This window comes from Papilio xuthus, unplaced genomic scaffold, assembly GCF_000836235.2.
Source record: "Papilio xuthus unplaced genomic scaffold, Pxut_1.1 DF826945.1, whole genome shotgun sequence".
Classification (NCBI taxonomy): Eukaryota; Metazoa; Arthropoda; class Insecta; order Lepidoptera; family Papilionidae; genus Papilio; species Papilio xuthus.
The window spans coordinates 8,051,499-8,064,812 of record NW_013531704.1 but is presented as its reverse complement, the minus strand read 5'-3'; the positions used below and the strand labels follow the sequence as shown (position 1 = coordinate 8,064,812).

The following is a 13,314-nucleotide window of genomic DNA, read 5'->3' as shown; positions in this document are numbered from 1 at the left end:
ATCTCGTGAAATTTGGCATGGCATTGAACGTACTTTGGAGGAACACATAAGCTACATATTTTTTTAATTAAAAAAAAAACAAATTTAAAACAAACAACCTTTTTGACGTAAATTGGGAGTTATTCAACTTTCTTTGCGTTTTATTACATATAAACATATTTCCTATATCGTTTCATGAAGTTAGAATGTGTGATGTTAGATAAATCCTAAGTTAAAGTTATTCGTCAAGCTCGTAACTTGCTAAGTAATTGTAAGTGTGCAGTCCTCCTTGACCGGCAGAGGTCGCGCTCCGCGGCGTGTGATCACTTATGTAATTGATTTGTTCATGTATACCTAATACATAAGTTTATATTTTGATTCATATATAACATAAAATAAAGAGTTGTTAGAAGAAGTATTAAACTTTACACTAGAACAGCATAAATTATGTTATTTTGTGGTACAATTGTAATGAAATTGAAAAATTCTTCGAGACTAAGATAAATGAAATCAATGATATATCGTAGAAGATAACCTATTTAGAGTATTAAAAACAGTCGAATGAACAGGGTCGTTTAAATAGATCTTGACGAGGACGCCTTGTTAAACCATGCTATTCTGATCTGATCTGAATCTGCTCTGCCATTTCGAGAGTTAATACGAGGATGTTAAAATTTCGAAAGAATGGGAAAAGACACAGAGATAATAATGATGGTTATTTAAAATATTTAATCGACAGAAAACACTTTTTTTTGCTATAGATTCTGAGAAATGAAAATCATTTCCCTGCAGATACAAAGATTTATGGATTAGTCGACGATGATCCGAGATTGGAAAGTGGTGGTCGTGAGAACATAAGTATGGTAAGATATTATTATATTGAAGTTTAGTAATGGATACATCGCTTTGGTACAGTTAACATGCACGGTGCAGAGGTTGTACAAAGGGGTTTGAATTTTATGTCCAAAGTTTGAACCTGGATGTGACAACTATTTATTGAACGTTATATCGTTTCGAAGAATATATTGTTAATATGCTTAGACAATTACTTTATACATTATCGGATAGTTATCACATTAACAAAGACTATCAAATTTATGAGAGCTGCCTCCCTCATCTTGAGTAAAGGAAAAATTATCCTTTCAAAGAATTTCCTTATTAAGTATTCAAGATTTATACAATCGTGGAAGTATTATGCAAATAAGACAAATCTGTTAAGAATGAGCCGGCAGACTCTCACGCGTGACATCGCCGCGCCAAAGAAAGTAAATGCATTGATCTGAGATAAAAAATGATTGTTTAGAGACGCCACGAGATACACCGACCTCTCTTCATATTTACTTATTTAACAACAAATTCAAACAAAATCACGTATAAACATTCTAACATGTCCTACATAATTTGAAACAGTTATTGTTTGTTCGCACAACAAAAACGTAACACCCTACCTGTACGAAATCCGTTTTTTCGGTCAAATTCTCGAACCTTGCTAGAATTTCTTTCACTGACACTTTAGGTTCTGTTGTTTCTTCGTGTATCGTCTCCATATGTCCACTAGACGACGACGAATAACTTTGGGGGCATTTTTTGGTTTTGCGACGGGTGGGTTCGGGGTCACGAGTATCGGCGCCGGAGTCGGAGTCCTCGGGGTTGGATGCGTCGGCGCTAGAGAGAGCGCCTTCGGAGGAATTGATGAGGGAGTCGAGGGATGGTGCGCGCTGCGGGGGCGGGGAATCCTGCTCGAGGGAGTACATGCGATGCAGGTGGCGCCAATTGTCGCGCATCGCGTGCGTTAGCCGCGGCCGCTGCATGCTGCGGCTCAACGCTGACTGCGCGCACCATGCGCCCCACACGCCGCACGAGCGTCACAAGCCTAACGCGCGCGTCTTTACCGAGCCCATCTTTGCTACTCACGCATCCAATGTTTTTGACATTTAATAAAGTTTAAATAATAGTTTATTATAATTAATGTTTATATTTAAATATTAAAAAGGTCAAATTATATGGTGTTTAGAAATTTAATAGATTTTATATTAAAACATGGTTTATTGGAATTTCCATTTTTAATATTTATATTCGCATTTTAGTCTTAATAAGTATAAATTTTTCACGTACAAGTCTAACGTTATCACAAATAATTTAGATTATCTGAAATTTGATATGAGAAAAAGATGTGGTGAGGTGTGTTAATTTTATCGATTTGGATCGATTTTCCACGCGACATACGGTGAGCGCTAACCACAATTTCCTTCAATGTACACACCACCTTTATTATTTTATAGCTGTACACTACCTATAAGATGCATCAAGAAAACTTACAGAAGGCTTATTTATAAATTCAATTAAACTAAATTATGTTCCAGTGTTTAATATTCAAAAAATATGTAGATATAATATTGGTCTTCCATTTTCAAAATCTATTTTATGTTATAGATTGTTTTGTTTTAGGAAAATTTTCTCAACTGAAAATCATATTTATAGAGAGCTTACTCATTATATTTTCGTATTTCTAATCGTTAGGGTGGAACATTCTAGATGTTGTATGAGGAAGTGCGGCCGGCACGGGGCGGCCGTGTGTGTCGGCGCGGTCAGTGTAACGGGCTTCACATCTCAACGCTAACGGGAGCAATATTGCTTACCAGGGTTGACTGATCTTATATACGGGTACAGCACTATTATCTCTTTACTACTACCATGTTTAGGGTTGCCTCATTTTCAGTTTGGAACCGAATTATTTGATGCATATACGAACACAGATATTTTATTTAGGTGACAGTTTTCGTGTCTACATTTATTGAATGTTGGCAACCCTAAATACTCATGTCCCCTATTAAAGCTTGAAAAATGGAACTCGCAACACAAAAAATGTTGAAATATAATATTGCTAAAGTAAAATTTATCAGTAAGTCAAATGGAGCAGCAACAATTGTACTTTTTAAATGGTTTAATTGAATTGAAAGTGCTATAAAATTTATTGACTTACATAAATGAGATAATAAAACTTCATGAAGGATCCGTGAAAGGAATTAATAAAAAAGTATTTTAAGCGATATCGAATAAATACAAAAATAACGAAATGGACAAGAAGTATCTTAAATAAAAAAAATCTTATATGCATTTACGTAATATGGTACACAAAAATGTTACCTCGCGACTAAATACCAAATGTCATAAAAAAAACATCAATATTAACAAATTAAATATGCAAAATATTGGGCTCAAATTAAATAGTAATCGGTTACATAAGAATCAGTTTGAAAAGCATTATGTCACTTCGGAAGTAGGAACCATTTTTTTTTGTTTATTTAAACATGTCAAAATTTTACTTTTTAATGCCATTGAGACAAATGCTGAATCATGTATGTCACTGGCACATAAATTTAAAAAAAAAAACCTCAACCAAGCGATAATAGTCATTAAAACCAAAGCAATACAGATTATATTTGCTTGATAGAGTAATAATTTAAATGTACTGCCGAAGATTAGGATTTTGAAGTGTCGATATTCATCATGAACAAACATTATTCTTCTAAGCAAAGACATTTTACGTTCACAAACACGTAATCAAACATTTAGGTAAAGAGGACGTGAACTTTTATATTGTTAATTTTACGAGTTACGTATTGTTGAAAATCAACAATGAAAATAATCCATCTTAAATTATTTAGACGTATTTAAGATGGATTATTATTTTACATTGTCGTTACTTTTACCAATTCAAGGAATTTTTGCCGCTGCTAATTTGTTCCGAAGTTTTGCCCTACACATAATAAACGAAGAATAATACGAGCAGTAAATATAATAAAAGTACAAAAATATCGCCAAATAAAAATCAAGAAATGTTATAAAATAATTTCTTTCATCTAATAACATTCGTTCCGTCTGAATAATTGCAAGGTATAAAGACATTTTGAAAGAAATTTCGTCATCGTGTTTAATCTAGATTTTGGACATACCTGCGTATACTGCAATGCAAACTCAACGATAAGGGCGTGTGCATGGTGAGCGAGCGGCGCGTGCAGCGTGAGCGGCGAGTCACGTGCGGGCGTCAGCTGCAGCGTGCCGGGCGCGGGGGCAGACGCGCGCAGACCGCCCAGTGACAGCGTGCGTCGTACTGTCAGCCCAGATGGACCTGAACACAACACAACTCTCAATTTTGTGATCAAATTGCAGCTAAAAAATCTTGTAATAATATATGTCGCCATGGGTTTCTACGTGTTTAAAACATATGTCCGTTTTGGCAAAGACAGAGATGAGGATATGTTTTATACAAATGTTTTGGTGTCAGAAACCAAGGGTAAATAGATCCATCTCGACAGCGAAAACTGGACATGAATTCCATAACTGGATTTTTTTTCGCATAACGTGATCCTGCCATAACCTACCTTTAACCCCGATCACAACAGCGGCGTGTGTGACAGCCAGCACGGCGCTCTCTCCAGGCGGCAGACGTGCGGAGAACAGCCTCGCGAAGTAGAAGGGCCACCCGCGCGCCATCTCGACGCAGGCGCGCTTGATGTGCGCACGCGCCGGCGCCCCGCCCCCAGACACGCCTTGCGCGCGCAGCCACGCCTGCCCCGCGCGACGTTCCGACGCGCTGATACGCAGCGACGCCATGTTCGATGTTATATCGCTGACGATCTATTACACATAAAAAATATTTAAAATCGACAGCGTCTATAAAATATCTTTGTATGAGTAATGTGAACGACTTAATTTAACTTCTTACATATGAAGTTACTTACCTGTGCATAAAGTAAATCCAAAATGTTTGGCTCGCTGTAAGTCTCTAGAGGCGTAAATACTTCTTTGCGCACGCGCAGTTTCCACGGTACTCGCGTGTACGTTAAAAAGGCGCGGTCCGACGGAAGGAAGGCAGCGGGGGCCGGTACGTCACCTAAGAAAATAAAATATTGTTAGATAATAAACAAAGTGAATGAACACAATAGTAATCTTACAATTTATGGAATTACTTACGTTCGATGTGTTCCGTTCTGTCGGTGACGTGGGTCGAAACGGATTGCCTTCTTTCAGCTTCAATCTTTCTTTCTCTCTCTTTCTGCGCCATGTGAGTTTTAAACGTCGCCCTCTCCGGCCTTCTCGACGTTTCAGTATTCTCCGGAGGAAACACGACGTCAGATCGTGGACTGTCCCTCATGCGTCCGACTAGCATGTCCCTGGAATTCTTTCGTCCATCGAAACGATCGAACTCATCAAAATATGAAGATGACCGTTTACGCTCGAAAGTAGCCGCCAGTTCGCTTTCTTCTTTTCTCCTTTCAGCTCTTGTCGGGTGAATCTCGTATATTTCAGACGCCTCACGCCCTGAATAACTGTCCCGCAAGTCTCGCCTGTCCGTGGTGTCTAAGCCTGACTCCGAATCCCATTCGTCCCTGCCGTGCTGCTGCCTCTCCTCGCTGTATCCTCTCGCGTCGGACTCGTCGCCCCAATCGCTGACGCGGCGCTCCCGCCGGTCGGCGGTGAGAAACCGAGATGCTAAATCGTCACCCTGGTTTGAATCGGTCTCGTCTTTTCTTCGCGAGCTCCAGTTGGCTAAGAAAGCGTTGCGATCGTCAGCTTCCCTGTTCTGATGAACACCGAAGGTGTCACGGTCGCGACGCAACTGGGCGAATGATGCATCCGGAGCCGGAGGAGGTGGCGCGGGTCTGTCCGGCGGGGTGGGGGGTGACATTGGGGGAGGAGGTGCGGGGCCCGGCGGAGCGGGAGGTAATGGAGGCGGAGGAGCGTCCCATCTACCTCCGCCCAGCTGTCGCTCCAACATGAGCTTTCTGGTATCCTCCAGCTTGTTAATAGTTCGAGGCGTCTCGGCTGCGGAGGAGGTGCTACGAACAGAATGGTTGGCGGTGACGCGTTCGAGTCTTTGCCTCATTTCAGAGCTGAGCTTCAATTTGCCCACGCTGCCGGGGGAGGGTCGCTGCGCTCCTATTTCAAAGCTCCTTCTGGCCGTTCTCTGAGACGGTGGTTCTCTGCTCGGAGAGATATTTTGTCCGTCCACTTCAAACTCCTCCCACTCAATGCTGGGCGAGGCCTCGGACCGCGACCTGCCGCGAGGGGGTTCGTGCTCGACCATTCCATTAGTTTGCGCTTGCGGAGTATGACGTCTCTGAATTTGTCGCATCTTAAATTTTGTAAAATCTTGGGGTGTCTCCGGGTTGACCGCATCTTTCGGTGGCGGCCATCTCCATTTCCCAATCCTAACGGTCTTCGCTCGGCCGTACGGGTCCAAAAAAGGTCTCACCTCCGAGGGGTCGATGTCGTGCAGCGGAGGAGGCATGGGCGGAGGTGGCGGGGGAGGTGCCCCGGTGGAGGAGCTCTCGTTCGACTCTCGTCTCGTTTTAACCGCATTTCTAGGAGGTGAATGTACCTGGGCGTGGACAACAGTCGACGAACGCACGGGAGATGTCGGGACCGAATCGGAGGGTTCCGCGACTTGTCCGGCAAGGAGCGTCTGCAGGGCTTGGTTCTGTGCTAGCAGCTGCTGTTGAATTTGAAGATTCTGTGCCATGGCGTTTTGGAGAAACGCACGTTGTAAATTTTGATGGTACGCGTTTATGTCGACCGTACCCGGAGGCGGCAAATGTAAGCCTAAGGCTGCCGCTAAGGCCTCGGGAGTAGCCGGCATGGCGGGCATCGACGGAGGCAGTGAAAGTGCTCCATAGTTGATAGCGGATGTGGTCGCAGACGCTCCTCTGGGCGTCGTTCCGCCTCCTTTTATGGCACCTGAGAGTTGTTCCCCATCGGTAAGTCGCTTCAGACTATCGTTCATGAATATCGGATCAAACAGGTTTGTGATGTAGTCGTCGACGGAATCGACGCTCGATTCCTTCCTGCTCGACTTCCCCTTTTCGCCTTTCCCGCCACCTTTGATCAAACGGTCGATTTGTTTGTCATTGTGAAGACTATCTATCCTCTCATTGTAATTGCAGGTGAGTATGTCGTCGATGAAGTCGTTGTACTTGCGGCCGCCTTTGATGCTGGCGGCGAGGGAGCGCGCGTCCGACATCTCGTCAATGTTGGGGTCGAGTACGGGCGAGAAAAGGTCGTCGAGGAATTGGTCCACGTCGGACGCCTGGCTCGGCACGCGCACTCGCCGCACGTGGGACGCTAGACTTGGCGCTTCAGATGTGTCCGACATTGCTGATGACCTAACGCCTCCGAATTCCGAGCTCTTCTCAATATAAGCTCGACTTGACTGTGAGCCGGCGGGCGCGCGCTTGCCGGCGTACTGCGACTTGATGTATCGCGAGGGCACCGCCCGGGAGCCCGTGCCGTACTCCATCTCCATGGCGCCCTTGCTGCTGGCCACACTGGGCGCGCCGCCCAGCCGCTCCACCGAGTGATAGCGGTCGTTCAGCCGCGACTGAGACAAGCCCAGGTCGGCCAGCTTCGTCGGCGGCGGCGCGGGGTTGCTCTCGCCCAGCAAGTTGTCCAGCGATCTGCTGCGAACCTTATCCGATTGCTGCTCGAAGTATCGCTCGTTCAAGGCCGAATCTCTGGACAGAATGTCGTGCGATATCTTTCTAGAATATTCATTGTTATGCTTGTTAATGGTATGAGACTCCTCCTGTTCCATCTTCCAATTGTATTCAGATTCGTCAATGGAATCTTCTAGCAATCGTTGGATGCTCGGAGAGCGGGATTTGGGTGGTTCCGGTGGCGGCACCTATTGAAAAAAAATTGAAAGGTCAATTTAAAATACTCTTAATTTACTACAAATCATACTACTGTGTACATATGTCAGGGTTTCGGCATACCTGCGGTCGGACAGCTCGCTCTGTGTCTACGGAGGAGGCGCGCGGGGGCGGCGCGGGCGCAGTGCGTGAGGTTGAGGCACGCAGCGGCTCAGTGCGTCCACCCGGCCACGCCTCCACCTCGCCCACCGCGTCCAGCGCAAACTCGCACCCCGCCCACTCTGTATAACCATACAATTATTGCAAATGTAGGAGAGGTAAGTTATATTTGAACCATTGCTAAATCATGTACAAAATATAATAAATGAATAAGAAGTTTGTTTAGAAAATTACCTGTGAGCTGTCCGTTATGCTCCATGGTGAGCGACCAGCCGGTGAGGCCGCGCTGGTGTCCAGCGGCGGCCAGCGCGGCGGCCGCCGCACGCTCGCACGTTGTCCACGCGTCCACGCTGACATGCCTTAAGGTATCTATGAAAAGAATGTTAAGTTAATAATAACTTTCCTAACAAAAGGTAAATTTAATAAGGCATTCAAGTGTGTTTTTATATTTGCATAAAGCTGTATTGTATCTAAATAAAATAATTAATTACCATCGTACAACCGCAGCGGCAGGGCAGGCATGGCGTTGTCTCCGGCGCGCCACTCTAACGCAGTGGGCGGGGCCCGACGAGCCACGCCCGCGGCCCGCGCCTGCGCCGCCTCTGCGCCCCCAGCCAGCCGCAGCAGCCGGCTGCGCTGACGTCCGCTAGTCGACTCCGATATCAACCTCAATAGGTACCTGTACAAAAACATATAGTTAAAGTAATAGGTATTTTAAAAATTCTATATAAAACGCGTTTTGTAACATTTTGATAAGGTTGTAAACAGACGCTTTAATAAAAAGTGTCATAAATTTTGTATGTTAGTCAATTATTAGGTGCAAACATATCTATATTTTCACACAAAACACACCCAAATCTTATATCATATTGAACTTAGATTTCTGTAATGGTTATTGTACGGTTATGAACTGACTTGTGCAGGGCGGGGCCGGGCTGGAAGGAGGCGAGGCAGTGGGCGACGAGTTTCCAGACGCGGTCGCTGTGCGCGCCCCCCGCCGCCGCCTGGTTGGCCAACTGCACCAGGATCTCGTCCCGCAGACCACGCGACGCTATCCCGCGGGATGCTATGTAATCCGCCAACACCTAACAAACAACATGTAAATATTTTCACCTGACATTTCTAAAATAGCGAAGTGACCGTTGTCTAAAGACATCTGCAGTTAGCAGATGCATTGCATACATTTATGAGTCAGAGCAAAAGTATGTACGAAAAGGTTAGAACATGTAAGTAACGCGTAGGACATGGAATTGGCGGTGTTAACTTGCAAGTTAACTTAGAATGTTTTTTGATTTCTCTTAAGAATTTGATGTATAAATTTTTATTTGAGTTACCTTTTGCCGTGTGTCGTCTCCTGCAGCAGACTCGTCACACCAACGCAGGATTAATTTGAATATAGCGATCGCATCGTTGAAGTCTTGATCTCTGAAAAAAAATATAAGTTTTTCTTGAAGTCAAAACATTTTCATAACTTATTATTAAGTATTCAACAGGTACAGAGGTTTTCAAATATCTTGGTGGCTCGCATGGCAGATGACCTTGAGCCGACAATATATTTGAAAAGACGTATACATTTTAGTTAAATCATTCCATTGAGATGACATAATGTGAAATAGCGCGCTATATAAATTAAGTAATGGTAAATACAAACCTGACTGCAGCTTTAGAGAGGAAAGGTTTGGTGATGGGCTGCTTCTTGGGGCTGAGCTGGCCGCCGTCCGCGAAGTACACCGAGCTGAACTTAGAGAACGCGAACTGCTGCAGATCTTTGGGCAACTGGATGCGCTCTTCCTCCGCGAATACATCACCTGATACCTGGGAATAATAAAAATATACATTTTAGATTGTGATAATAAGACTCACTTGTGTTGATTTATTGCCATCTCTGTCTTTTCAAAGAGAATTTGAGGGATAACAATAATCAAGTATCACAGCACCTTGGGACCTTTTAATATTCGTACCTTGGTAATATTCTTCTCTGTATGTAGGGGTTGTGTCTCCTCTATCTTGGACAATATAAAGGCGAGCTCAGCCGGTACTTCCAGCACCTGCAGGCTCTCCGCCTTCGCCTTCTGCTCCGCCGCACGACGTCTAACAAAGAAAACATTCAGTAAACATACGGTAGGCAGATTATTTATTCAGTGATCTATGGCTTAGTCATAGGAGCTATCTACTCATACACTTAATTCTGCACTCGGAGTTATTACTTAGTATGAAATATCGACACAAAAGGAACAATTCTGAGTGAGTGGTGTCCTTACTTGGCGGCCGCCTGGTGCTCCTCCTGGCGACGTCTCTGCGCATCTCTCTGTTCCTTCAGCGCGGCGACACGACGCCTCGCCCTGCGCGCGCGCACCAGCGCCTGCGCACGCACCACGCCGCGGCGCGCGCGCACGTACCTCCGCCGGTCACGTGACCCGCGCCACCACGACTGGATGCGGACGGTCGACGCGCGCAACTGGTTGTAACGTTTTCTATACACCAAAATTATCAGTAAATTATTTTTATTTTTAATTTACGGTGTTTTATTCATTACTTATCCTGCTAACTACTTCAAACAAATTATACCCGTTAAATATTTTTTTAGAATCTCTTTTCTTTAAATAACAATATATTGAACTGTTTTGATGGTAGAAACTTCAGTTTTTTTTGTTTTCTGAAATTTTGTTATGTGATTTATTTTAATTGATAACTAACCTAGCCAGGTATCCTCTGATGTAGGCTTGTAGCGTGGTAGCGGCGGCTCGCAGCTTGTCGGCGCGCGCTCGCTCCAACGCGCGGTGCAGCGCCTCACGTACAAACACACGCGCCGCGCCCAACTGGTAGTCCGCACCGGCTGGAAATTAACAATTAATATGAAATTACGATTCAAATTCGTTTGCTCTACTCATAATAAAGAACGCTGCAACGTCTTTTCAAACATACTCAAAAGAATTGCAAAAGAAAATTCTAGTGTAATTTTATACACGCATGTCATAGAGTTGTTAAAAACTACGCCCGTAAAATTAATAAAGTTCACAATTGTATTTCAAAAAAAAAAATATGGGCATTTTATATTATATGCAATGATAACCATTCGCAACCTTATATTATAACCTCATTCGAGAGCTATAAAGAAATTGTTAATACGTCGAATTGCCAAGATGTACATTTTTTACGACGTCACACAGATTCTCTATAAGCAATTTAACACGTAACATCAACAAGTGTAACACTTTCCCCGCAAGTCACGGATGCGTAAGCCACGTTATTTTTACACATCTTACTAATATTATAAATGCGAATGTTTAGATGGATGGATATTTGTTTGAAGGTATCTCCCCAATTACTTAACAGATCTGGCTGAAATTTGTCTTATAATTATAAAGAACGAAGCCTGGAAGAACATACAGTGGACTACTTAAGTTATAATTCCACGGGAACGGAGTCACGGGCGACAGCTAGTTTGTTAATAATTTTTTGACAAGAGATTTTAAAGACTATCAATTTAATAGGGAATTTCTTTCATATTTGTTGGTTTTTGAAAGTAGTGTTATAAAAAAAGAACTATAGTAATTACACTCATACCTTTAAAACACAGACATTCACTTATTTAAACAGTAGTAAGTTATTTTCAAACGTTGTTCACATGTACACAAGTCTTAGCGCGAATTCCGACTGATTCCTTTCTCCCACAATCAGCCTATCGTACACACAATGCACGTAAGTCCCTCCCAAGAGGGATCGTTCAAATAAAACGCATGCAAATCCATCGCCTCATACGCCTGATTGTATGCATACAGTGAGTCGTATATCTTAGTTGCTAACAATGAAGACGTAGGCGTGATCGATACCTATGTTGTAACGCTTTCTTAAAGCTTGAGTAATTTATAACCCACCAGTAAATTCTTAAGAGTCAAAGCTCTTCAATTAACTTAATTAAATTTTACAGTTCATCAGAGAGACAGAGAGAGAGAGAGAGTTTACTGGATCCAAGTGCTTTAACTTATAGGATCACTTCGTTGTCCGTCCGTCTGTTTATCAAGGCTTTTTTTTTAGATTTTTAGATAAAATTCTTATAACTTTTGACATATAAATCTCAATCGTTAAGTATTTAAAATCTCACTTCCTACTCCATAATCAAATAACAATGTTTGGGCTTAAAATCTCTATAAAACAAATCGTTTTGTCTCTTCTTTTCTTTGACAAGACGGAATTAAAATCTTTTAAATGGGGATTAGTTTCAGAAACCCACGATAAATGTATTATACAAAATTATAATAAATTAGTAATCGTCATTGTTTTCTTACCAGCGCCTGTAGGTGGCATCTCAGCAAGAATGGAGTTGCATATTTCTCGGTACGGCGTCGCACGAGGCGGATTCGTCTTCAATAAGTACCTGGAAATACGATATATTCATTTTAAATTTAAAACATGTTTCTGATACTATTACTACGACGATTTTAACGACTGATAAAGAATTATCTTACTAGTATTATAAATGAGAGGGTAAGATGAATGTTTCGTTACGAAGAAACGACTGAACCAACGAGGAACAACGTATAAGTTAGTAGTTACTAATTATGAAGACAAAGTTGCGGGCGACAGCTAGTATACTAACCTATATCTGTCAACGAAGTTCTGGAAAGGTATCCGTATAGGGTACCCGGTCTGACGTATCTTGATGGTGTCCAGCATCCCAGTGTACCGCAGCTGAGCCAGTACGCACGGCAGCTCGAACTTCATCGGCGACTTATCCGTGTTCGGTTTGATGCAGCGCACGAACCACGGATTGCAGCGCGTCATTGACTCTAGCAGCTGGTGCAGGCTGTCTGAGAACCTGGGGAAGGTAACATATGACGTAGGAAATGACGATATTAACACGATTTGAGAATTTACCTAACCATCATCATCATCAGCACACTATTCTTTCCCACTAAGAGGCTCGGAGTCTACTCTAAGTCATAGGTGACTAGGCCACCCTGGTCCAGGCTGTGTCTAAGAAAGTTTGGAGGTATTTTACCTAGCTGCTACAGTCGGTGTCCTTGGCTTCATAGTAACAAAGCGTCCATTAGCGCCGCGGGGCAATGTCTTGTTGTTGTCATGTTGCGCGCGCAGCTGGCCCGACATTTCGGCGACTAGCGGTACATCGCTGCTGCATAGCAGCTCCAGCACGTCCCCGCGCAACGCATCGCGATTCTTGTCCAAAAAACCCTCCACGTTGTACCACACTTGACCCGCGTAGTGCTTAATCTAAAATAAGATGATATATTAGTAAGGAACCTTAGAATAGTTTTGCTTTGATTCTTTAAAACGTGAAATTTAACTTACGCCGAACTCGTTAGCTCCTAATCTAGGTCTTGAGTACAATTCATTTAAGGCGTGGTTATAGTGACATTTTTCCAGGAACGAGGCGTCTGAGGCGCGCGGGAAGTTACTCTCGTCGTCCAGCAGGTGCAGGATGCCTACTGGTTTCTTACTCAGAAGCTGGATCACTGGAAACAGCGATAAAATGAGCAACCACAGAGTCAAAAGCAAATAAAAA

The 13,314-nt window shown here is 43.3% G+C and overlaps 1 protein-coding gene across 1 annotated transcript in view; it reads right to left on the bottom strand.

Moving 5' to 3' along the window:
* Nucleotides 1–13,314, bottom strand: part of Myo10A (unconventional myosin 10A) — a 67,788-nt gene that overhangs the window by 26,791 nt on the left and 27,683 nt on the right. Inside the window, exons 5-21 of the mRNA XM_013316729.1 lie at nucleotides 13,101–13,264; nucleotides 12,793–13,022; nucleotides 12,391–12,609; nucleotides 12,080–12,168; nucleotides 10,488–10,626; nucleotides 10,052–10,264; nucleotides 9,752–9,881; nucleotides 9,442–9,605; nucleotides 9,125–9,215; nucleotides 8,706–8,875; nucleotides 8,282–8,469; nucleotides 8,025–8,159; nucleotides 7,755–7,912; nucleotides 4,957–7,663; nucleotides 4,725–4,876; nucleotides 4,365–4,620; nucleotides 3,936–4,111 (exon numbers count right to left, since the gene is read on the bottom strand). Of these exons, the coding sequence (XP_013172183.1) occupies nucleotides 3,936–4,111; nucleotides 4,365–4,620; nucleotides 4,725–4,876; nucleotides 4,957–7,663; nucleotides 7,755–7,912; nucleotides 8,025–8,159; nucleotides 8,282–8,469; nucleotides 8,706–8,875; nucleotides 9,125–9,215; nucleotides 9,442–9,605; nucleotides 9,752–9,881; nucleotides 10,052–10,264; nucleotides 10,488–10,626; nucleotides 12,080–12,168; nucleotides 12,391–12,609; nucleotides 12,793–13,022; nucleotides 13,101–13,264 (5,381 nt within the window). The remainder of the gene's footprint in view (nucleotides 1–3,935; nucleotides 4,112–4,364; nucleotides 4,621–4,724; nucleotides 4,877–4,956; nucleotides 7,664–7,754; nucleotides 7,913–8,024; nucleotides 8,160–8,281; nucleotides 8,470–8,705; nucleotides 8,876–9,124; nucleotides 9,216–9,441; nucleotides 9,606–9,751; nucleotides 9,882–10,051; nucleotides 10,265–10,487; nucleotides 10,627–12,079; nucleotides 12,169–12,390; nucleotides 12,610–12,792; nucleotides 13,023–13,100; nucleotides 13,265–13,314) is intronic.